At 33.0% G+C, this 23,471-nt stretch overlaps 3 protein-coding genes across 4 annotated transcripts; 1 reads left to right on the forward strand and 2 right to left on the reverse strand.

Moving 5' to 3' along the window:
* Positions 1 to 618: 618 nt before the first annotated feature.
* Positions 619 to 10,450, reverse strand: LOC106126803 (graves disease carrier protein). Of its 2 annotated transcripts, XM_013324671.1 has the most exons (7): positions 9,946 to 10,450; positions 9,538 to 9,764; positions 4,718 to 4,906; positions 4,274 to 4,430; positions 2,990 to 3,131; positions 2,165 to 2,167; positions 619 to 1,764 (listed from the first exon to the last, which is right to left on the reverse strand). In XM_013324671.1, the coding sequence occupies exons 1-7, from the start codon at positions 10,007 to 10,009 to the stop codon at positions 1,587 to 1,589; spliced, it is 960 nt and encodes a 319-aa protein (XP_013180125.1). In that variant the 5' UTR covers positions 10,010 to 10,450; the 3' UTR covers positions 619 to 1,586. The 2 variants fall into 2 exon arrangements, with proteins under 2 accessions (XP_013180125.1, XP_013180126.1); XM_013324672.1 differs by lacking the exon at positions 2,165 to 2,167 and having other exon boundaries at positions 9,946 to 10,449.
* A 458-nt stretch (positions 10,451 to 10,908) lies between these two features.
* MFS3 (major facilitator superfamily transporter 3) lies at positions 10,909 to 18,261 on the forward strand. Its single transcript, XM_013324808.1, has 11 exons — positions 10,909 to 11,366; positions 12,960 to 13,180; positions 14,820 to 14,910; positions 15,432 to 15,580; positions 15,904 to 16,051; positions 16,354 to 16,523; positions 16,631 to 16,780; positions 17,078 to 17,210; positions 17,385 to 17,540; positions 17,654 to 17,739; positions 17,982 to 18,261. The coding sequence occupies exons 1-11, from the start codon at positions 11,324 to 11,326 to the stop codon at positions 18,162 to 18,164; spliced, it is 1,530 nt and encodes a 509-aa protein (XP_013180262.1). The 5' UTR covers positions 10,909 to 11,323; the 3' UTR covers positions 18,165 to 18,261.
* Positions 18,262 to 19,585: 1,324 nt separating this feature from the next.
* l(2)10685 (5-methylcytosine rRNA methyltransferase l(2)10685) lies at positions 19,586 to 23,300 on the reverse strand. The gene is made up of 10 exons (XM_013324291.1): positions 23,126 to 23,300; positions 22,873 to 23,059; positions 22,534 to 22,771; positions 22,275 to 22,456; positions 21,782 to 21,910; positions 21,337 to 21,520; positions 21,014 to 21,131; positions 20,604 to 20,728; positions 20,038 to 20,175; positions 19,586 to 19,766 (listed from the first exon to the last, which is right to left on the reverse strand). The coding sequence occupies exons 1-10, from the start codon at positions 23,204 to 23,206 to the stop codon at positions 19,619 to 19,621; spliced, it is 1,530 nt and encodes a 509-aa protein (XP_013179745.1). The 5' UTR covers positions 23,207 to 23,300; the 3' UTR covers positions 19,586 to 19,618.
* Between the last annotated feature and the right edge of the window lie 171 nt (positions 23,301 to 23,471).

The raw sequence follows: 23,471 nt of genomic DNA on the forward strand, positions 1-23,471 counted from the left end.
TTTAATATTAACAATTATCTGACCATCTAGAAAATTAAAAATTTTACAAATATACAGTGAATCTTTTAATTTGTGTAACAAAATTCAACACAAAAATTTAACAAACATCAACCGACACCACAGTTATCATTTAAATAAAATTGAATTAAAAAAACGATGCAATATTTCGAATTTTATTCATAATAATGATAATAATTGTTTTGTGTAATTAATTATTTGTATAAATATTTTAAAATTACTTGCAGTCGTACTCAAAGTGGTCTCCTTTAGTTTAAAATGTACGTTCCTTGTCTATTAAATAAATTAAAAAAATACAGTTTTATTTATTTCGCATGAACTAAACGCGTCCTATAAGGAATGTCAAACTTGTGGCAGAATATAACCTCAAAGGTCTTGTAACATTTAAGCTTAAATAAAATTCAATAAATACATTATTTTGTCGACTCCTCATATTTAAAGTTATATATTATCTAAAATTAATACCTAATTTTCGACAACCATAATTTAATTAAATAACCATTTGTGGAAAATAAACACCAAGAGTAATAATTGTATACACAATTTCCTAAAATACATTTTAACCAAGAAGACTTGTTATTTAAAATAAAAAAACTTTGTTAAACGTGTGCAATCTTTCTTACTAAAATAAACAGATACGTGTTTTTCGTTAAATATTAAAAATTATTTATACGAAGAACGTGAATCTGGTTCAATGTAATGAAATTTTTGGAGGAAAAATGTTTATTTACGTTTAACGATCGGAATTTAGGTTATGACTTATATTTAATTCAGGTGAAAAACAAACAATACAACGTATGTAAATATAACCCACAAATAATGCCAAAAGATTCTTAACTTGGTTAACAATAACAAATTTCATATTAAAAAACAAACAAACTGTTACGCTTTCATAACCTCAAATATTTGAGTAGTCGAAATTCTTTAAGAATTGTCATTTTATTTAACAAATTTAACTGTGTACTGATTGTACAACCTGGAAATATCTAAACAATTAGCGTATTTGAAAAATACCTTTACAAATACTGATAGTGACGTCATGAATCTGCAGACTATAAATTATAGAACAGAGAGACTTTACACTATTAACTATTAATAATACCCTTTAATATATTTCCTGCCATTTGGTAGTTTTTGTTAGCTTGGTATATTTTTCTAGTAAAAATAAATAGCGACAAACACTCTGACCAGGTGAGAAGCGCCGTTAACGCAAATCTCTCAGAAAATATGACTGAAACAAACTTATACATAGAAAATGACACAAAACAAGGACCTCGTAGCACTTTCTTGACATTGCTAAACAGTGTTGCCAATTTAGTATATTATATGGCTAAATTTGGCGGATTTTTAGTCAGTTCATCACATTTTTATTGTTTAGCATATTTTTTTTTAATAACAGTTGATTAAAAATTGACATTTAACTTTATATAAAATATCATATTTTCGGCATTTTAAACAGCACCTTTGTATATGTTGGCAACACTGTTGACAGAATGGCTAATGAGGTATTGCTATTTCGTGTCATTTCCTGCCACCGGGTCAGATTTGTCAAGTTTGAGTATAGACATCTAAGCGACGCTCATGCCCGTGTCCAGTTGGAGCAGCTGCTTCATGAGCTCGTATGTGGAGAATGATGTGGCGACCATTGGAATGGCTCTGAGGTAGTTGATGCTCATGCCGCGATACAATCCTTTTGTGATACCATTCTCTCGGTATATCAACGTCAATGTTTTAATCATTCCCGCGCTATAAAAAAATTAACAAATTAGGCTTCCGTTCGGAAATTACAGTTTTATTTTTAAAGCATAAAGCGCCATAATATTTTTATATTGTTAAATGTCACTTATTTTACGATAAATATTATTTTAATGAAAATTTTTTCCTTTAATAACATAACCTTACTTCTTTCTTGTTATTTGATAGAAGTTTACTTAATTTTTGGTAATTTTGTCTCGTATCACAGAATATTACTTTTTTTATAACCAATTTAAAATAATAAACATGCTTTATGTCATAACTATGCAATGAATATAATTTACTGGAAACATATTTTTTTTTATAATTAATCTATTAAAGGCCATTAATATGCATAATTAATTGCGGGTTATTATGTACTATAGAAATAAATATAAAAACTATAACCAACCTTCTGTTGTTTACGCCATCACCACATGCAAAGATTATGTAATATGAAATAATTGTTTGTTAGTAATTACATATTTTATACTATTCTTACACGTGATGCAAAAGCTAGACCAGTCTAATATAATAAAAATCTACAATCAACAGAGAGCAAATATTATTTCCGACTCATAAGCCCACTGATGGACATAAGCCTCTCTTAACGTTGGTTTGTGAGACCAAAATATCTAAACATATCGTCATCCCTGTCATTATCTTTGATAAAACAGAGATAACAATATGTTTCATACGGGTATTTTAGTCTCAGAAACCCACGATTAGTGAAGATGAAGCAATGTTTAACTCGACTCTAAATCCCAACTTATAAATGTATACAATTAACGAATTACACTAAATTCAAAACAACTACTTATTATTATAACTAAATTATGATTTCTAATTTTTATTGATTTACTCAATTTACCGTGGGTTTCTCAGACCGAAATCCTCATTTAAAACATACTGCTATGTCTGTTTTCTCAAAGATAATGACAGGGATGACGATATATTTTATACAGAGATTTTGACCTCAGGAACCAACGATTAGTTATATACCATGCATACTAGTCTAGTTATTAAATTAGATAGATGCCAATCACCAATTTTTTGTCAAAAGCATCATGAAATGTCTCATACCATTAAACATTTCAACAAATACGTCATACTCGACAAGAAACACTCATAATTTACAGAGTGTTTCAGGTTATGTTAACCAGGTGTTAGGTTAGAATAGCCTTCTGTTAGGTTATGTTAGTATTATCAAACTACCTCCATAAGTGTTGCAACTTACCCAAACTTAGCGGTATTGGGATCCATGCAGGCGAGCTGCATGCGGCGACGTGTTACGTCCAGCGGATAGGACACTGATTGCGCTACCGCACCAGCCAGCCCTCCGCACACCAGCTTGCCTGGCACCGTCAGCACCAGACCACCTGCAAATTATACTAGTACTTTGAAGAGTTTATCTAGATCAACACCGTAATACAAAGAAATAGGCCGAAATCGAAAAGTTCCAATTCAGCACGGTCCTCGCACCTCAACATCTTTCACATTTATACACCCTTAGTTCAGGATACTTTTAATACGTTATTATCATCAGCTCACTATACGTCCCCACTGAGGGGCTCCGGCCTACCCTAAGTTCGGGATGAGTAGGCCATGGGTCAACCACGCTCACCTGTGCAGATTGCATCGCGAGGTTTTCTTTCAACTTATGAACGTAACACGATACAAAACGTTACTTATTTAGTAATTCACCAACCTTGTTGGTGTCCGTTTTGATCCGGAGACAACAATAACGTTCATTCTACTTGATAGATTGTCTATGTCATATGGAAATAAGAAGCGATGATCTCAAGGTTGTAGTAGCGCTTAGAGACTAACAAACGGAGATTTTCCTCGTACAACTATAGATCGATATTATTCTAAAATATTCATTAGATTCATTTATATGTAGAACTCCGTCCGTGAAGAATTAAAAAAAAACATAATTAGTAGCCTATGTGTTCTTCCAGACTGTATACCAAATTTATACGAAATTTCATCCAGATCCGTTCAGTTGTTCTGGAGATATTTTTGAACATCCATACATCTAAACATTCGCAACATCTAAAGATTGGTAAGATATAACAAGTAGAGAATAGTCAAGTCGATGAAATGGTACATTAAATTTATTTACAAATATATTGCACATATTCTTGCTAAAAACTTCAGCTATTTGTAATCGACATGTAAAATTAAATCTCGTGTTAAATTTAACGAACCGTGTAAAATATTTTGCAGCTGTATTTACGTCATTGCAACAAAATCAAGTAAATCACTCCTATTGCTAAAGTTTAAATTATTTTTATTTCAAAACAAATCGTTTGCTTTTAGCTATTTTACTAGTAGGAAACTTGCTTGTTGATGTAAGATTTAATAGACAGAATGTTACGAAAGAAACCGTGTATTTAAAAAGATGCAGTACATCTTTTTAAACACAGAAACATTTTTGTGTGACCCCCCAAGTCATTACGTGCTTTTGAATATCCGCTCTATAACTAGTATTATGTTTAAATCTCTGGTATTATCTGACCTGTGTTCCTGTCGCACTTTCTGCAGAGCGAGGTGGGCGCGTACTTCATGCAGAGGTACTTGAGAGACTCGAAGCAGTAGAAACTGAAGCCGGCGTATGGGATCATGCCGACCATCGTTGGCACGAAGCCGCGGTATAACGCGTGGATACCGCCCTCCTGTACATTGTACCAATATGTCAGACAAATATGTACTAAAAAAGTACGTCGACGCCGTAATAATTGACAGTCGGATTCCGCGAATAAGGAATTTTTATTGTATATAACATACTACTTACCAGCCTATATAAGTACAATCACTGGCTGATAAAAGGACTTTCTAAAACAAAAAAGAAATTTTAACATTTGTCCAGTCATTTTTGAGTTAATTCAGAACATAAAATTTAATATTTTCTCCCTTTAACTTTAATACTCTATGTGCGGCGATAAGGGGCGTTTCCACTAACCGTGCGGAACATGGTCATGGCGGTGTTAGCGATGCCGGTGTAGCGGTGCTCGCCTGTCACTTGGAAGGCGAGGCGTGCTCGTATCGTGTCGAGCGGGTAGGTGAGCGTGACAGCGGTGACACCGGCCGCCGCGCCCGCAACGAACTTGTCACCGTGCTGCACCATCGGGATGTTTATCACGCTTAGATACTGGAAAAGAAATCAACGTTAAAAGTAGATAACAAAATTATAGCAGGCTTTGTGGAAACCATAATGGTCTATGCTATATTGTTTTTCCGCAAATGGTATTTGTTTTATAATAGAAACATAGGTACAGGAGTTGTCAGATATCATGTCGGCTAATTTTAGTTGTAGCGGGCGTAAAGAAATGCTGGGGAAAGACACTGCGCAGTGCGCCTTAGTCTTTGGGTGCTAAGATATTTGAAACGAACTGTACTGCATTTCGTCGGACGAGTGAGGTGGCTTGACCTCCATAACTTAATCCTATTACATGTTAAACAAAACTTATAAGGTTGAGTAACTTTATAACAGACTTAAAACAAAGAAAAGGTTCCTAACTTACAAGTTAGGAACCTTTTCTTTGTTTTAAGTCATAGTTTACATAAATTTAAGTAGCAGTAAGTACAAGTTAGTTTACATAAATTTAAGTAGCTATCAAAATTCTTTATTTAGTTGACGTACTAAAAGGATGTTTAAGTAATCCAGTGGGTGTGTCGTCAAAAGCAAACAAAATATTATTGTCCAGTCTAGTCTTAGACACGTTTGTCAATAACATAATAATTCTCACCTAAATTTGCTACATAAAATCAAAGATCGTGATAAATAAATCGTGATTTATCTGTTACTACAAATACGATAAAAACTAAATATACAAACATTTTGTTTTCACTTGTAAACAAAATTTATTATTATATTGAGGTTGTCAAATATCTTGGCCGCTCGAACGTCGCACGAGTCGCTGCGCACAAAATCTTGAGCCACCAAGATATTTGAAATGATCTATAGTTACTTACTATTCGTATCAATATTGCTGAAAAAAAAAGTTATGAGTGGTAATCGTGGGTTACTAACGCGCACCACATATCTAAAAAAGAATTCTCATCCCTTTTACTCTTTTTTAAAAAACTGAGACGGCAATATTTTTCAACGGGAGTCTTGACAGTGGAAATCCAGTTACAAACATTATGGCTGTCCACTTAACAATCCATTTATAAACTCCGGCCCCTTCCATCAATTTAGATACTACTACAATTTAATGGTACAAGATTGTAAAGAATTTGATTGCGAATAACGGTTTTACTGATGTAGAAAATGTGTTTTCCTTTAGGGTAAGAGTAGTCAACGTAAAAAGGTCACCGGTGGGCATGGACATCCGCTAAGCAAACACCAGGGGCACCACAGATGCGTTGCCGGCTTTAAGCATGAAAGCACGTATACAAATATAAAATTTACAAAATATGTCATGTACCTACATAGTAAATAAAGACTTTACAGCTGTATAAGAAATTATAATATGACCAAAGTTGGATTTTTTCTATGATCATAAAAACAAAGGTCAATGTCGTTTTTTACCGCAACTACGTGATTTAACAATGAGAGAAAATCATTTATTATTTACTGTGATAGTTAAATTAAAAAAATATATATTAAAATTATTTATAAGATAAGAAAATAAGAATTTAAATGTTTTTTTTATTATATTAATTATTTATTTTCTGTACCAGTAACAATTTATATGTCATTCGTAACAGAAAATGTCAAGCTATGTTTTTTTTTCCCGGGATAGAGTTGTACTCATCATTCATTTCATTCGATTAGTTTCTTTTCCAACATGTTAGAGTTCAATCCATCAGAAGGGTTAGATAAAGTACATTCGTTCTAAAGTGATTCCATGCACTAATTTATAAAATGTAATAAACTGACACACGACAACCACGTGACTTATCAAAAGTTATCAGTTTCATATTTGAAATCCTTTATGGAATCGGTTCGGAGCGTATGCACTTTGTCTAGCCTCGCAGATTTATTTTTATTGGCTACTTCTCGTATCTAGTCTACGATTTAAAATAAGTTTAAGAATTTCTTAATTTCTTTCATCCATTAAAATTGATTTCACACGATACAAATATGAAAAAATCAATACGTTACAGTCTTGTTCTACGATCGTTGAAGGAAAAAATTAAAAATTCGCATTTTAAACAGATGTGACATAAAAGGTACACAGTCGGCCTGACCTTGTCGTAAGTTGCTCAGTACATTACAATGAACCAACCGAATTCATTACACGAACACCCAATATTGTTCAGATAAATAATGCTCTTGTATAAAAATATATCGTCATCCCTTTCATTCTCTTTGACACAATAGAGACAAAAATATGTCGCAGCTATGAACTTTCGAAAGGGCAGAGAAATTAATTTCGAGTGCAAGGTAACTAAGTTACATCTCGATGACATTTATCTTGAGGAAAACATTAATGAAAATGAGGTTGTTTTATTCTTGAAGGAAATGACATTATACATTTAAATTGGACACGAAAATATGGTTCGATTCCGCGTCTCTATATTGTAAGATCGTGATCCGGTCGAACCAACTCAATTAAACCATTGATAACAACTCTACTTCTACACTTACTGCGGGTTTATCCCGGTTAGAGACAAATTAAACAGGCCCTAGTGTAGATTACTCTATTAAATCTAAGTAACTCCCTCAGTGCTCTACAAAGGACACAATCTTTTATATGGCAAATAAGTTAAGCTGTTAATTAATTTGATAATAAACAGCTATTTGTTATACTATTATAACAAATAACTTTGCAATTAAATATTATAACATTTAAATTGAAATAACAATAACATGATTACAATTAATTAATAGAAACATTAGTTATATATTTAGTTTTATTGTTGTTATCCAGTTTATTTATAATTACAAAATCAATTAACTATTTGAGGATCATAATATTATTTGACATTTTTAAAATAACTCGTTTTAAATTATTCAAACTTTCGTGAGACATTATACTAAACTGATATATAAACACGGCTAAATACTCACGTATATTCGTCCGGTTGCGGCACCGACTAGTTTCGAGCCCATCGGGGGCCTTTCATCAGAATGAGTGGTACTGGTATTATTTCGCGAACGCGGCTCGTCGCTCACTTGGAGTCACCACTTATCCTTTTTTTTTTATATCACAAGGTGGCAAACGAGCGAGCGGCCACCTGAAATCGCTGAAATAGCGAAGTGACCGTTGCCCATAGACATACGCAATTGCATATGCGTTGCCTACCTTTAATCGACGGAGGAGAGGATGCACAGAAAGAAAATATTTTCCCTTTCCATGCATCCTCTCATCCGGAAAGTTCACTTCCACTTCCCATCCTTTCCTTATAAGAAAAGGGTGGGAAGGGAAAGAGGACTAAATTAGGCCTCCGGGACGCACACTCATCAGACGAAACGCGGAATGTCTTCCACTTCACGCCTGTTTTCTGTGTGGTGGTGGTATTGCACCGGGCGAACCTTGCCAATTCGTGCGAAGATGTTAAAGCGGGTTCTACCACTCTTAAAAGGATGTCGGGGGCCCTTCATGTTCCTGATGAAGGGCCCCCGATGAGCTCGAAACTAGTCAGTGCCGCCACCGGACGAATATACGTGAATGTTAAGCCGTGTTTATATATCAGTTTAACTCGTTTTATTTGGTAAATATAACAAAAACATATATATTTTACTTCATAATAAAGAATGACAATAAATCAATATCTTTTTCTTTGTATTGTAAGAAATAATTACAAATAATATTTACATATTCATTTCAATGCAAGTTTTTATTGCAACAAAGAAAATTACTTTTGTTTGAAATTCAAATATATACCATTAGTTTAATCTTGTTTTTATTTAACTAGATCATGCTTTTATCATCAAATGTGTTTTTTTAAACTTACATATGACATTGATAACCTTTAAGGGTAAAGCTAGTTAAATTAAAATATACACAAAAAAGTATTAAAGTGAACTACTCTAGTTAAATAGATAAAAGTTACATAATATACTAGCCGTCGCCCGCGCGGAATTAAAAAAAAAAACTTAATTAGTAGTCTATGTGTTCTATGTTCTACATCTATGCAAAATTTCATCAAGATCCATTGAGCCATATCGGAGTTACTTTGAAACAAACATGCTTCCATCCATCCATCTAAACATTGGCATTTATAATATTAGTAAGATTTGGTAGAGAGAATTCCATATTATATTCATAGAGAATTGAGCCTGTCTGCCAGCTGATTGTCTTTTCTATTGACCTTTTCATGACTTTTAGGTTTTATTGGAATCTCAAAACAATTTATACAATTTAATATTAATGATAAACAATAAACCAAAAGTTAGGCAAGTATTTTTTATTTTGACAATCAAGTCAACCAAACCACACAGAGCCAGAGTGTAGTCTACTACAGCATGTCACCCCTAAATTTGGTAGGCTTTGAGCCTATTAGTGATGTATGAGCCAATAACATGATCACAGCAAGGCTCTATTAATATGTTGCCTTTTGTTAATATGATAAAATGTTTTCGCAGTACATTTTTTTTAGAAAAGGAATTAACGAGTTTGTCAGAAATACAAGTTTTTCACATTATGAAATATGTCAAAACTTACAAAAAAATGTTTGGAAACTTTGTAATTCTATGTATTTGAAGAAGTGACCTATGCTCTCTTGTTCTTTATGAACTTTGAACTTTAGTGCATATAATTATAAAAATAATTAGCTACAAGTTATTTTTTTTTGTCAAAATTGTCTACATTTAAATAAACTTTTACATACCTTCTTGTAAATTTCGAAACTTGTAAATTGTGTTGCTGCATAGGGGAATATCCGAACCATTTGAGCACCATTGCCCTTGTATAGCGCAAAGATGGACTCCTGTTTGACAATTGCGGTCAGTCCTCCAAACACACCATGATGTTTGTAATGCACAGATTGTGCTTGCAGCAGGATCTTTATTCTGTCAAGCGGAGCTACTGCAGTTTTAGCACACATGCCTGCTACACCTGTTGTATGTTGAACACATTAATATGTGATATAAGAGGTTTAAATTAGTGGCCCTAAATTATCAATCTTGTCTCTACCTCTAGGCAAAAATAAAGAAAACTTTGGTTTATGTTTTAAAGAGTGGTAAAAAATTATGAATAAAATTAATTTATTAAATTAAAATAAATAACGGAGACTTACCTCCTGCCAATAAATTCCTCAAGATAAAATCTACGTCATTCTTTGGTTCCATTTTTAAAGCCATTTGTAATAAATTATCTTCTTTAACGAGTTTTCAAAACACGGACACTACAATTTTAATTATTTTCAAACTTAATATTATGAATTTGCAAGTAGGTCCCAATTGTGTTTTAATTAAACTTAATTATATGCTATATTAGCTGGCATAGCTTCACGATTTAGCACGAAACATTTTAGACAAACTTTCACCTCCGATTCTCGCTTACTTTCCTTAGTTTACGGTTCTTTAGTTTGTTAACGTAAACAGTTTGTTCGTGCGGTTTAATCCCTACCCGAAGTTTGACTGCCGAAAGGCACCACTTAAATGAACAATGTAGAATACATTTCAGTTATATTATCCAGTTAAGATAATAACTTATTTTTATCACACTTTTTAACGTCTACGAATACGCGGAACCACCGTTAAAGTCAATTCGTCAATGACGTTTGCTTGACTTTTGATTTGACGAATGATGATTTTTATTCGAATGAATGAATGAAAGAATGAAACGGGTTGAGAATGAACGCAATAATAATCTACTACAACTTACTTCTATTACCATTTACTACCTACTGCCACTACTTACCAACTACTACAATTTATATACATTTCCTTCTTTCTCTTAACTATCTTTGAACTTTGGGAGACTCTATATAATCAAAAGACTTTAATGCAAAGACTACTTAATATTAGTTCCTAGTAATACATTTTTTGATTATAAATATCGTAAGGCGCCATCTTGTAGGGAAAGTAAGTAAAAAAATCGTATAAAGTGTAAACTAACCGTTTGCTACAAAACACTAGATGTCACTAATGACGATGAAAGTTGATGAAAGCCTTATGTGTATTATGAAGTAATAATTTACAATTTCCATTACGTAAACATTAATTTTTTAAACAAATTAAGATTATAATTATGTTCTTTTCAACGATAATATTAATTTGAAGTCATAACAGTAATATAATTTCATACGTAGTTTTGTATTCAATCGATCTCTAAGGAGCTTTGAAGGTCACCTTGAAAGACCGCGAAAGCTCAAACGGGACGCTCGGAACGTCAGAAACATTTCGGTACATGGTAGAAATCACGTACGATGAACTGAAAGAATGCGCCGTCTATAAGTAAATTAAGGAGAGGGAGAGTCTTTAGTATTATGACTGAGATTGCAACATGTTTCTGGTGGCTTGCATTTACTAAAACGTTTCTTATACGTTTCTTATACGTTCCCGGCAAACGCGTACGACATTCCGTTGACGACAAACGTGTGTTTGGTTTATTTTGTGTAATTACAACAAGCTTGTGTTAGAAACTAACGACCGTTATTTTAAATTATCACCATGGATGATCCTGATGTACCAGCAAAAGGGAATATATTCGGAAGTAAGTTTATTTTATTTATATTTTATTGATACGGGTTATGTTTATTATTGATGTCGTTATGTGAACATAAATCGTGCCCTTTTGCCTAATAATTACCTTCATAATTTATTTAAGAGATACATTTTTTATTTTGTGTTCAAAAATTAATCTATGGCAAAATTCAGTGTTGTTTTAACTTAATCTTATTGTGCTACTGTAGTTTTTCGGTAGAATCATATAATCATATTTATTCGATATCGTAAGAAGCTTTTGATAGAATATCGTTTGGGGAGAAAAGAATAAATTTAAAACATTTGCGTTGTAGTGATTTATTGTAGTAGTAAATACATCATTATATTTAAATCAACACACGCAGAGGAAAAGTGCATTGAACTCGGACGCATAATGATAAAAATTAAAATGACGTTGTCAATAATAGGGTTGTCGACAGTATGTTTGAAGAATTGATTGAAGAGAAATTATGAGAATTAATTCACATTTGATGAGCCATACATTGGTATTAATTATATTTATAACTATTATATTTTATTACTTTGCAAATTTTTCGCGCAATTTGTTTTAAGTAAAACTTGATTAAGGATTTTAGTGATTTTGTAGAGAAGGCTGTTTGACAAGTTGACAACCCTAATTTTTTGATAAGTTTTAAAACATTGAAACAAACCTACTCAATAATTAATTAATGTAACTTAATAAATATTAGTTGTTAGAAATCGAATTAAAAATAGTTCGATATAGGCACTGTCCAAGGAATGATGGCTTGTTTCCTTCGCCCAGAATAAATTGAACCCTTGAACTTGCTAGGGGAATATGTTACGAAACATTTCATTCTGGATCTTACAACCTTGTTGTGCGGGAAGGTCACAGGATAACGTACTACGCGCTAGATTGACTTCAATTTATTATTGTATACTCTACCACAATAGTTATAAAGTCCACTTTTAAATACACGAAATGTATTAATGTTGTTTGCTGTTTGTATTTATCTGTGTAATATTTGTACAAGCTCTTGAAAACGTATGGAGTTCCTTATATTTTTATCCTTAACTAATGAAATATCAAATCGTAAGACAAAATAGATATTTGTGTTCTTTAGTAAAATGACAAATCTTAAATTGATTTATAAATATTTGCGATTGCGATCTGACGCAATACTAAGTAAACTGAATGAAGGTGAACTGAAGGTAAACTTAAAGAAGGTGGGACGCATTTAAGCATTAGGAAAATTGTTTAATATAGGTATTCCGTAATTCCTTCCGATTTCACAGCAATGGGTTGTATTATTACCAGGAAAGAGATACATTTGTATGTAAACTTTTGCTAGCACATTCAATTTTAAGATTTGATTACTCAAGAAATAAAGTATTAGTTACCATTATAAACATTAATATAATATTACTTAGATTTTAGTACAAGAAATCTTATTAATCGTTAAATAGGTAAAGCTATTGCAATTGACTTTTTTGGAATTATTTCTTTCTGCAAACAAATTCATTTTTATCTGCCAAAAATATCTTGAAAATATCCAGACCAATGCTGATTTCATCGTAGGAATTTCTTCAGGGTTCTCGGTATAATAAAATGTTTTGTCAACAGAGGTGGTGCCGGCACGGTATGTGCTCGCTGTGCTGGGATCTATCGCGATGGCGATTGTCTATGGTTTGAAAGTGAACCTGTCAGTTGCTATGGTCGGAATGCTCAACCACACGTCTATACGCCTAGCCTCTAATCCTGACAGGGAGCTCCTGGGGTTAGGCAACTACACGCCGCCTAGTGATGTGGAATGTCAACCAACTTCTAGCGGCAGTCACGTCACGGTAAGACATTTAAAAATTGACTGACGCATTTGGGTCGTTATTTGAGCACTAAGGGAATCCCTTAGTGGAGACAACATAAAGACTGTGAGTGCGTCAGTAGATGTGCGAAGCGAAAATTGGTATAAAAATTGTTTTATTTGAACAATCTTTAATTTGAGGAGAAAAACAGTGATATTTATAAATCGGGCGCCATTGTACATTACGCGTTTGGCGCCAAAACTGATAAAATTTCCAGATCAACAATAACGTGAAAGAGCAGAATTGTAAATTAACTTGAAATTTATAACATTTAGTTACACATACATTTAGTAGTACATACGTATAAGCTTTAAGACCTGTTACAATAATTTTTGTAGGACTTAGGGTTATTTTGACCATTACTACATATAAAATGACCTTGGTCATATTGATAATTTTAAGCTTAATTTTTTAGAACTACAATGTATAGATACGTACCATTTATTCACAATGAATCAATGATTGTAACAAGGTTGCTTATTGATATTTCATTATCGTAAATATCGCAAGATTCGACTAACAAATACCCATATGATTTAATTTCGATTACTATTTTATCTGGTTTGTAGTAAACTGCGTCTTGTCGTCGCGACAATGCGACAAAAAGTATTACATTTTATTTTATTTATTGAGTTAGGTATAAAATCAGACATTATTTAACCGAGGTTTTATTAATATCGAACGCTTCTATACTAGTGGTGGGAATGTGATAAAATAATTATTTTGAATTTTGGACTAATTCCAAGATTCGTGGATAAGTAAACAATCGACCTTTTCTCCTGTACATCTCTTAACTCGTAGGTCTATTATTTTATTTTTAGTTTACAGTATAAAACTCGTTGACTTATCTACAATACCTAGATCTAAAAAAAACTTATGTTTGAACTTGTTTAGATCTAGATATTTCAGCTTAAATTTTCACCAAGAACCGAATTATTTTTTAAAATTAAAATAAGACCATTGTATTTTTAAACGGGCAACCGAATTAAAAACTATAAACTGTTCAGACCATTATTTTGCATAAATTATAGACATACGTTAAGTATTTGGGTCACTTTATGATGTTTAAAGAAGAAAAGGCAATAAAAGTCGTTGGCTAATTATTTTTATCGGGAGACAAAACGCGGTCATCGCAATTCGATCGGGCTAAATGTAATGACCGCGACACATTTATGAAAGTACTAATGTGGCCTCTTTATATCAAACGAAATAAAAATCAATATAGGTATATTGTGTACGAGTATATTGTCCTCTATTCGTATTTTTATTAAATTTTGGTACTTTGTTCTGAGGAACTGAGAGACATTCTAGTTCAATAAATTCGTGTGTATAAAAAAGAGTTTTTAAACTTTTTAGTGTAATTGTTGTGGAGCTGTCATCTGTCAATTTTAGCGCCAAACAAAAATTCTACTATAACTATACACGAACGACGCGACGCGACGTGATTTTGGACACGCGGGACGTTGCGATATGATTAATGCTAATGAATTTGAATACTTAGTCATAGTTTACATTTACACTTATAGGTACGCAAATTTAGACTTAATGACGGTAGAGCAATTATAGATGATAGATTAAAGATGAATTATTGTATACATACAGTAAAATGTATTTGTTCTAGGAAATGGATGGGCCATTCGAGTGGTCATCGGAAATTCAAGGAATAGTTCTTAGTTGCTACTTCTGGGGTTATTTCGTTTCTCAAATACCTGGTAAGTTAGATTAAGTCTTAAATTGATACAAGATATTCTTAAGTTCGAATGCATAGTTTACAACTCGACGCCCACTACATTAAGTCAAAACCGTTATTTAACCGTTATCGTTATGCATACATTAAACAAGTTTTAAAGCCCTTTGTAATCATGGATGTTTGATCACGTAAGTTAGGATATATAACCATGAAACAAATACCATTGTAGATTGAAAAAGAAAACCTTCTGATGTAACGGTTCTTAAACTTTTTAGTTTGCGGAACCCTAGGAAGCGAAGTATTTGACGGAACCCTAGATTCTATGTCTGATAATTCTAAGGCAAAGAATTTGTAATTCTTATCTTAGTTAAGTTTGCGTTCTAACTTATAATAGGATTTTACCCATTAAATATTCTTTTAAATTATGATCAAAAATAATTTTCGTGAAACCTCCAGAAGCTCCTCGGAGAACTGCGGCTGCTTTGAGTAACACTGTCCTAGTATTTCGAGTATTTAAAGCTAACAAAAGTTTAATACCGGCAGGTGCTCGTGTAGCCGAGTTATTCTCAGCAAAATGGGTGATGTTCTTCAGCGTGACTATAAATGTTGTGTGCACTTTGCTCACGCCTGTCATGGCGGAGGCGCATTACATTGCGGTGGTCATCATGAGAATAGGAGAAGGTATAGGTGGGGTATGTATACTTCAAGACTAATCATTAAATAATTGGTACTACATTTTTAAAGCAACAGAAATGAAACAACTAGGCAGTGGTAAACTCCGAACGCTGACGCACGAAGAGAATGGGCATCCTGTGTGACACCACGACCACACAGAACAGACGTCAAGTGCATGCAATAGTGTTTCGTGTGAAGAGTATACCGGAAGTCAATTTCTAGCTCTTTCTTTTTATAGCTATTGAATTCTATAACATAAGTGGTATTATCTTTTTTTGGTCAACTTGACTTTGTATATACAGTTTTTAAGACTAACCTACTCTTACACACTACTTCACAGGGTGTTACATTTCCTGCGATGCATGTACTTCTGTCAAAATGGGCACCACCGGCTGAGCGCAGCGTAATGGCGGCGTTGGTATACGCGGGAACATCGCTCGGTACTGTCATATCTATGCTCATGGCCGGCATGCTCACCGCTTCGCTGGGTGAGTACTATTAGTTCTCGAATGATCCATGAAATACGATGCATGTTGATCAACAGTGGCCATTTTGGTATTTAAACTTGGCCTCACATTGTGTCCTAAGAAGTTTCTCGAAAGACCGCATTTAACAAAGCAAAATAAACCTACAAGAGTACAAAAGAATGATCTGGTCAAAGTTTCTTTAATCCACTTGAACTTTGATGTATAATCTAGATCTAGTATCCCTTAGTTAAGTTTTCATTTCATTCAGTTAACATTTGAATGATTGAACGAATTGAATGACACTAATTCGTCACCTTACATAGGTTGGGAAAGCGTGTTCTACGTGATGGGAGGTCTGTCATGCCTATGGTGCGTGCTGTGGGTTGCTCTGGTGCAGGACACGCCGCAGCAGCAGCCGCTCATCAGCACCGAGGAACGGGAGATGATCGTCACCTCACTGGGAGGGAAGACGAATGATCATACACCGCATAAGGTAATTGTAAGAAACATTGAAAGCTTGACCGATATTGATCAGCAAATCAATATCGGTGAAAGTAGAATTAAATTGATGTTATCTCCTTGTGTCCTTGATTCTTCTAGAAGTTACCGGTGCCATGGCGTGCGGTGCTGACGTCACACGCATTCCTGGCCATCCTGGTGGCGCACGCGTGCTCCAACTGGGGCTGGTATATGTTGCTCATCGAATTGCCTTTCTACATGAAGCAGGTCCTCAAGTTCAACATGACTGAGGTAGTAAAATTTATACACTAATCGTAGCATTCTGACTAAAATCTCTGTATAAAACATTTGTTTTCGTCATACCTGTCTTTCATCTTTGACAAAAAAATATAAAAATATGTTTTAAACGGGAATTTTGGTATCAGAAACCCACGGTAAATTATGATAAACTGGGTCGATGTTTCGTTTTCCTTTGGACTTATTTAGGTGAATAAAAGAACTAATATTTTTGTAATTCATTTTAGGAGACCGTTACTGTTTTATTTACCCCAGTATTTGTATTCTGACCGTTGTTAATATTGTTGATAGAATGCAGTAACCACTTCCCTACCATTCCTGTCGCTGTGGATCTTCAGTATAGCGCTGAGCCGCACACTGGACTGGCTGCGCGGCAAGAACATCATCACTACCACCACTGCTAGGAAGATTGGCACCTTATTCGGTAAGTTTATATAGTAAAAATTAACTAAAACTTTTTAACCTGACTAAACGGTGGGTATAGTGATATAATAAATTCACCATAGTTTATTTATAATTATTATGGAAGCCAACATACTAACGCTTCCTTGGTTCTATGAAATGTACGTTTGCCTTCTAATGATAATAAAAATTCTAGCATCCGTTGTGCCGGCGGCGTGCCTGCTGGCTCTGTGCTACGTGGGATGCGCGCGGGGTGTTGCTGTGGCGCTCACTGCGATCGGCGTCACCTGTATCGGAGGCATGTTCTGTGGATTCCTCTCCAACCACATCGATATAGCACCAAACTTCGCTGGTAAGTAGCTATTTTAAAATGCTTATAAAACTGAAAGGCACTTTCATCAGCCAATGAAAAGAACGAATAAAAAGGTCCTTCGAGCAGGATATTTATGTTTAAAATATTTTCAGGTACCCTCATGGCTTTGACGAATACGGTAGCAACAATTCCCGGTATCGTTGTACCTATTTTCGTTGGAGTATTGACACATGGAAACGTAAGTGAATAAGATTATTAATAAAATTGAAGAATACAGAATGCGAGAGATGCAACTTATATTTATATAAGAACTAGTAGTTGCCCGCGACTTTGCGCGGAATTAAAAATATCTATTAATAAATATAGGTTATGTCACTCAAGGATGTAGCTTCCCAACAGTGAAATAATTTTTCAAATCAATTTATGCACACAAACAAACAATCAAATATTTCTTTAAAATAAGTAATATTTTGTTTCCAGCAAACCATATCAGCGTGGCGTATCATTTTCTTCGTAACAATAGGGTTGTACATAATAGAAATAATCGTATACACATTGTTCGGGTCTGGAGAGCAGCAGCCCTGGAACAATCCGCCTGAGAATCAAGACGAAGAGGGAGCCAAGAGACCTTTGAATACGGAAACTGAAAAAACGCATGTTTAAACTTTCAAAGAAAAGTGATGGATGAATTTAAAAGTGGAAAAGTTGTTTATGGAAAACTTACTGATATTTAATCCAAATATAAAAAGGTTTTTTTATAATTATTACAGCGGTTTTCCATTGTAGAAACGCAAAAATACTAACATATATATATATATATATATATATATATAATATATTATATATATATATATATATATATATATTATATATATATATATATATTGATATGTCTATGGTCTGACCAAGAATAATAAAAATCCTGATTTGTGGGCGCTAAAAGCTTTTTATTACATAACTTAATAATATAAGCAAATAAATTATATCCATATTTTACTGTAACTTGACGATGGTATTTACATTTCTGTTCAGGCTATAAATCTGTCAGTAATAAAAACGGCCAAGGAAACAAAGTGTACGAAGTTAAGATAGAATTAAAAATTATGACTATCAAAATCGCTTATTTAGTAATTTTGTGTACTTATGTATTAAACTTGCATTTAAGTATTTTTTGACTATATTTTTTTTTATAAATTTAGATAATAAATATGTTTTTAAAAGCTATTCTGTAACATGGCAAATGTACTTTTAGGTTTTCGACTATTATTTAGGTTTTTTATATTGATCTGATTTGAACTGACATTAGCATAGTAAAATAATTAGAGTAGGTACTTAGTTTTATAGTTGTTTTTTTTTAAAAATAAATATTAAAATCAAAATTCATAACAATTTTTTCTAATCGAATCTGCCATATCATAATAAGTATTATTACATATTTTTTTTTACTTTTAAATATGAAATACAGTCCAATTTGGATAAGTGATTCGCGACCTCAACAAGCAAAAAAAAATCGGGTTAGAGAGAAACCTATAAACGAGAAAAATACCACAGTTCTTTAGACTCTCGTTTATCCAAGTTGGTTTATATTTATTTTATATAAGCATCACACTGTCACCGCTTTACGACGCCTCGACACCTATGTACCATGTTAATACTTTTTAATTTTGTTTTTAATATTTTTTTAATTATATGACATTTCAAATTGCACGTACTGTAATATTTCCTATGTATATTACTTTAAATCGAATACTTTTTGACATAACATTGTGTCTAGAAATAAAGCAATATACAGGCTTTAAATGACTTTTTATATATTTTTGTATTCAAAGACTATTTTTTGAGACTTCGCTTACCAAAGACGAGCACTTTATTAACCATGTACTTATGTATTATTTTAAAAATAAATAAAGGAAAATAGTCCTGTAGTTTATATTAAATACTAGCCGTAGCCCGTGACTTTGTCAGCGCAAACAAAGAGTAGCAAAACCCACAAAAGTGAAATTAAAAAAAAATACATACTCTTTTTTCCACTGAATATTCGTAAATAGTATGACGGAGAAAAAAAAACAAATACATATAAATATTTAATTTTAATAATACTTAAATGCTACTTAGCGTTACTTAACTCTTACGAGTCTAGCGATGTATGCGGGTCCAAAGTTAGCAGCGGTTGATGGCACCACCAGCTGCCCAAAGCGAGGCTTCGCAGGTCCACTGCCCAGCTGCAACGTGCTGCTCAGACTGCGCAGTGATGATGATAGATCTCTGGAATATGTTATTTCGGTAAATCTTTAGCTTACAGGTGGTGGCCATCTTGGCTTTAACATAGTGTTCTATATTCTACTTTGTATATTGTTGAAGAGTACAATAACATGTGTCCCGCCATTTGTGACCTGGATTTTTCATTGTAAAAATTGAATTCAAAATATTAACTAAATTCTTATAAATTGCTAACAGCAGCAATTGGTTTTAAGAAATATTTTTTTTTAATATTATGTTCTTCTTTAAATTACTAGTTTCTAAGATCCAGACATACCTAACAGCAGCGACGATTTGATGGGTTTCGAATGCGTGCCTGAGCGCGGTGTGCAACACGCCATCGTTCTGCACCGGGCTCAGAGAGCACGTAGAGTACACCACCGCCCCGCCTACCTTCACCAGCTTTAAAGCATTCCTACACACAAATTAAAAAACGTAAAATTCACGCTTAAACTTTAATAAATTACAGTGGACCTGCGGTAATCCCTTGCTAATCCTACTTGTAATCCGACATGTTAAAATATCCGGACTTAGACTATACCCAATAATCCAACAATTCCATAGTTCAACCCTGTTACAGGGTAAAACATCTCGGTACCTCGAGAACACTCCCGGAGGTGACAGACAACATCAAGGGGTTGTTTGGATTCATTGGAGAGTTGGACAGGCTGAAGTTAATCCGGATCCCGCTCACATACAAAATACGCGCCAGTCGTGGAAATGCGGAAATCGAGTCCTTATAACTAACTAACAAGTTCCACATCGTCCCATAAAACTTTTGACCGATTAACATTTAAATCGTTCAAAGTTTAGGAACCTCTAAATCTTAGTATTAAAACTCACACTAATAACTGTGTCTGCAGCTCTGGTATCCTCAATCTCTCCTTGACTCGATCCGGCCTGAATATGTTGTTCTCATCCTCATTCACTGAATGTCTGTCTGTAGTACACGGCACATCTACAAGTACCTAGATATTTAATAGATTAATTTATTTAATATAATTCTCTAATTAAATAACTTCAACTAATAGAAACAACTAATTTTCAATAGATAAAATAATTTTATGTAGAATTAAAATAATTAAGAGGTTAGCAACATTGTACAATTTTAATTCTATATTGCCATTTAAAAAATCGATTAATTTTTTCATCATCATTTGCCTTTTCAATAACTAACTAATCAACATTTGTCTTTTTTATCATATTTTTTTTTATAAATTTTAGGCAAAATATTTATAATTTGTTGATATTACCTTATCGAATCCTTGATCATCAGTAAAAATACGTCCGTCAACGCGGGAAAGGAGCACTCTTTCCCGCCATTTGTTATCCCCGAAGTCCAACAAGTAATCACGGAATATCCTTTCAGTCCTAAAAATACATAAATAGTATAAAAAGTGAATAAAATAAATAAATAATTCAATATTTAGTTATTTGTTTCTTTTATTACCATTATATTATATCTTTAAATGGCAACACTAAGATAGAATTATTCAATAATAAGTCAAGGATAGATTTTTATTAGTTTTCCCAAATGCTGTTTAATACATGAATATGAATAACAATATTCTCTTACCTGTTTGACCTAGATATAGACACATCATTACAAACAACTATATCAGGTAGCAATGTCTGCAATGCAACTAGGGCTTTGCCCCCCGGTGCTGAACACAAGTCTAGCAATCTATCACCTGGTGAAAGACAGAGAGCTAGAACTGCGAGTACACTGCTACAATCCATTGGATAATAGTTAAACACACCTAAAAGAATTATAAATTGTTAAAATTACAACTTTAATAAAACAAATGTCAAATAACTTGTCATCAGTTTATATATGTTTAAAAAATTATATATAACATATTAAATAAATAAAAAATACTAAAAGCATTCCATATTGTAAAGCATACCCAAGCAGGTATAGATGTATGTAAAACCAAAGAGATCTGCTAAAATTGTATCAAATCTTTTGTAATTTCTGCCTACCTCTTTTGGTTACAAGTGTTATTAGGTGTGTACATTACCTGTCTGACATCTCTTTGGTTCAGGAAACATGCTCCAGTCACTGTTCATTTCATATGTGTACACTTTCAAATGTTCCGGAAAAGTGAATTCCGTTTCTGGCTCAACTATTAACGGGAAGTCTTTGTCTTCTGTAAATATCACAATGTTTATATAATTACAATATGCAGTTATTAAAGGATTCTAGGTTCTAGATTCAATTATTTAGCCTAAAAGTAAATCAATTCTTGTTCTAGTCATATTATGTTCAAAAACATATAATTTTTGTCACATTTACAAATTAAGGTGAGGAAAACTGATATTAGTAAAAAACCTAATCTAACTCCTAAAACAAGATCCTTTGTACCACACAAGTCTAAATATTTTTTAAAACTAATAAAGTTGAGTATGGCCTAATCACTTATGACTTAGAGTAGGCTCCAAGCCCCACAGTGAGGACATATAGTGAGCCGTTGATGATGAATAATGTTTTTTGTGGTAATAAATTTTACTTACTGCTATTATAGTAAGAATAATGAAGAGACTCAGGCACCCATTCTTCTAAACCTTTGAGTTTAGTTGCTGGTATATATTGGTACAAAACTTCAGAATTGATCCCCATAGATGGCTCAATTATTCTAGACTGGTCTATTTCTGCATCATCTATTGCTTGATCTAAGGTTCTATTAACACTTACTCTGAAACAATTAAATTGGTTTATTCATACTTTTTCAACATAAATAAAAATAATTTAAAGCAGAGAATTTGTACTCACATTTCATCAACTTTTTTATTATCTGTTTTAACAAAATTATCGTTTAAATCAATTTTTTCTGGTACATTATCACTCTTGGGGTAAACTTCTGAAACTTCATCACTCTGAAGTTTAGAAATATAATTGTCTATAATGTTTGTGTGTGACTTTGGCTGTGTATCAGAGTCGGTTTCTGTAGGTGTGTATTCATTGGAAAAAGCTTGTTGGATTTTCATTAAATCTTTAAGACAATGTGCACCTGTAAAAAATAATCTTAAACTTATATCGGTTCGTTTGAATAGTTTAGTTAATATATTAATCAAGAGTGGAAAATCTTGGTGTTAGTATGTTATTTATTACCTCTATTAGAAAGATATTTCATAGTTTCTTCTGCATCTCCGTAATTATTTATAACAGCGACGTATTTAGATCGGCGAAGTAAAGCTTCTTTCATTGGCGGCCATTGTTCACCAAAAACGGAACCGTAGAAATCGTCAAAATGATTTAATGCCTTGTGTTTAGGTCCGGCCTTCTTTTTTAGTTTTGCCTATAAACATAAACTTTCAGAACACAGTAACATTATAAGATTCTAAATGAAATAAAATGATATTACCCAATGTGTCTTTGTTTTGAATCGAGTTTGTAGAATGAAAAAAGATCTAGAAGATAAATTTATTTTAAGTATGTTTAACATGATAAAATTTACACATTTATTTAGTTCGGAAAAACACTGTTATTATTTTTGTATCCAATGAATTTTTTGAGGTTAGAAACATATGACTTTGACATTTCTCAATTAAACATCAAAACGTTTAGTTACATGCAGAATAAAAGTGAATTCTTAAGCAAATTTAAAGATTACATTAATATAATCATTTCAGAAACCAAGTAACAGTAAATTTACTAATAACTAGTCAGATCTAGTAATATGTAATATTAACATTTTATTTGAGGGAAAT

This window comes from Papilio xuthus, unplaced genomic scaffold (assembly GCF_000836235.2).
Source record: "Papilio xuthus unplaced genomic scaffold, Pxut_1.1 DF824992.1, whole genome shotgun sequence".
Classification (NCBI taxonomy): domain Eukaryota; kingdom Metazoa; phylum Arthropoda; class Insecta; order Lepidoptera; family Papilionidae; genus Papilio; species Papilio xuthus.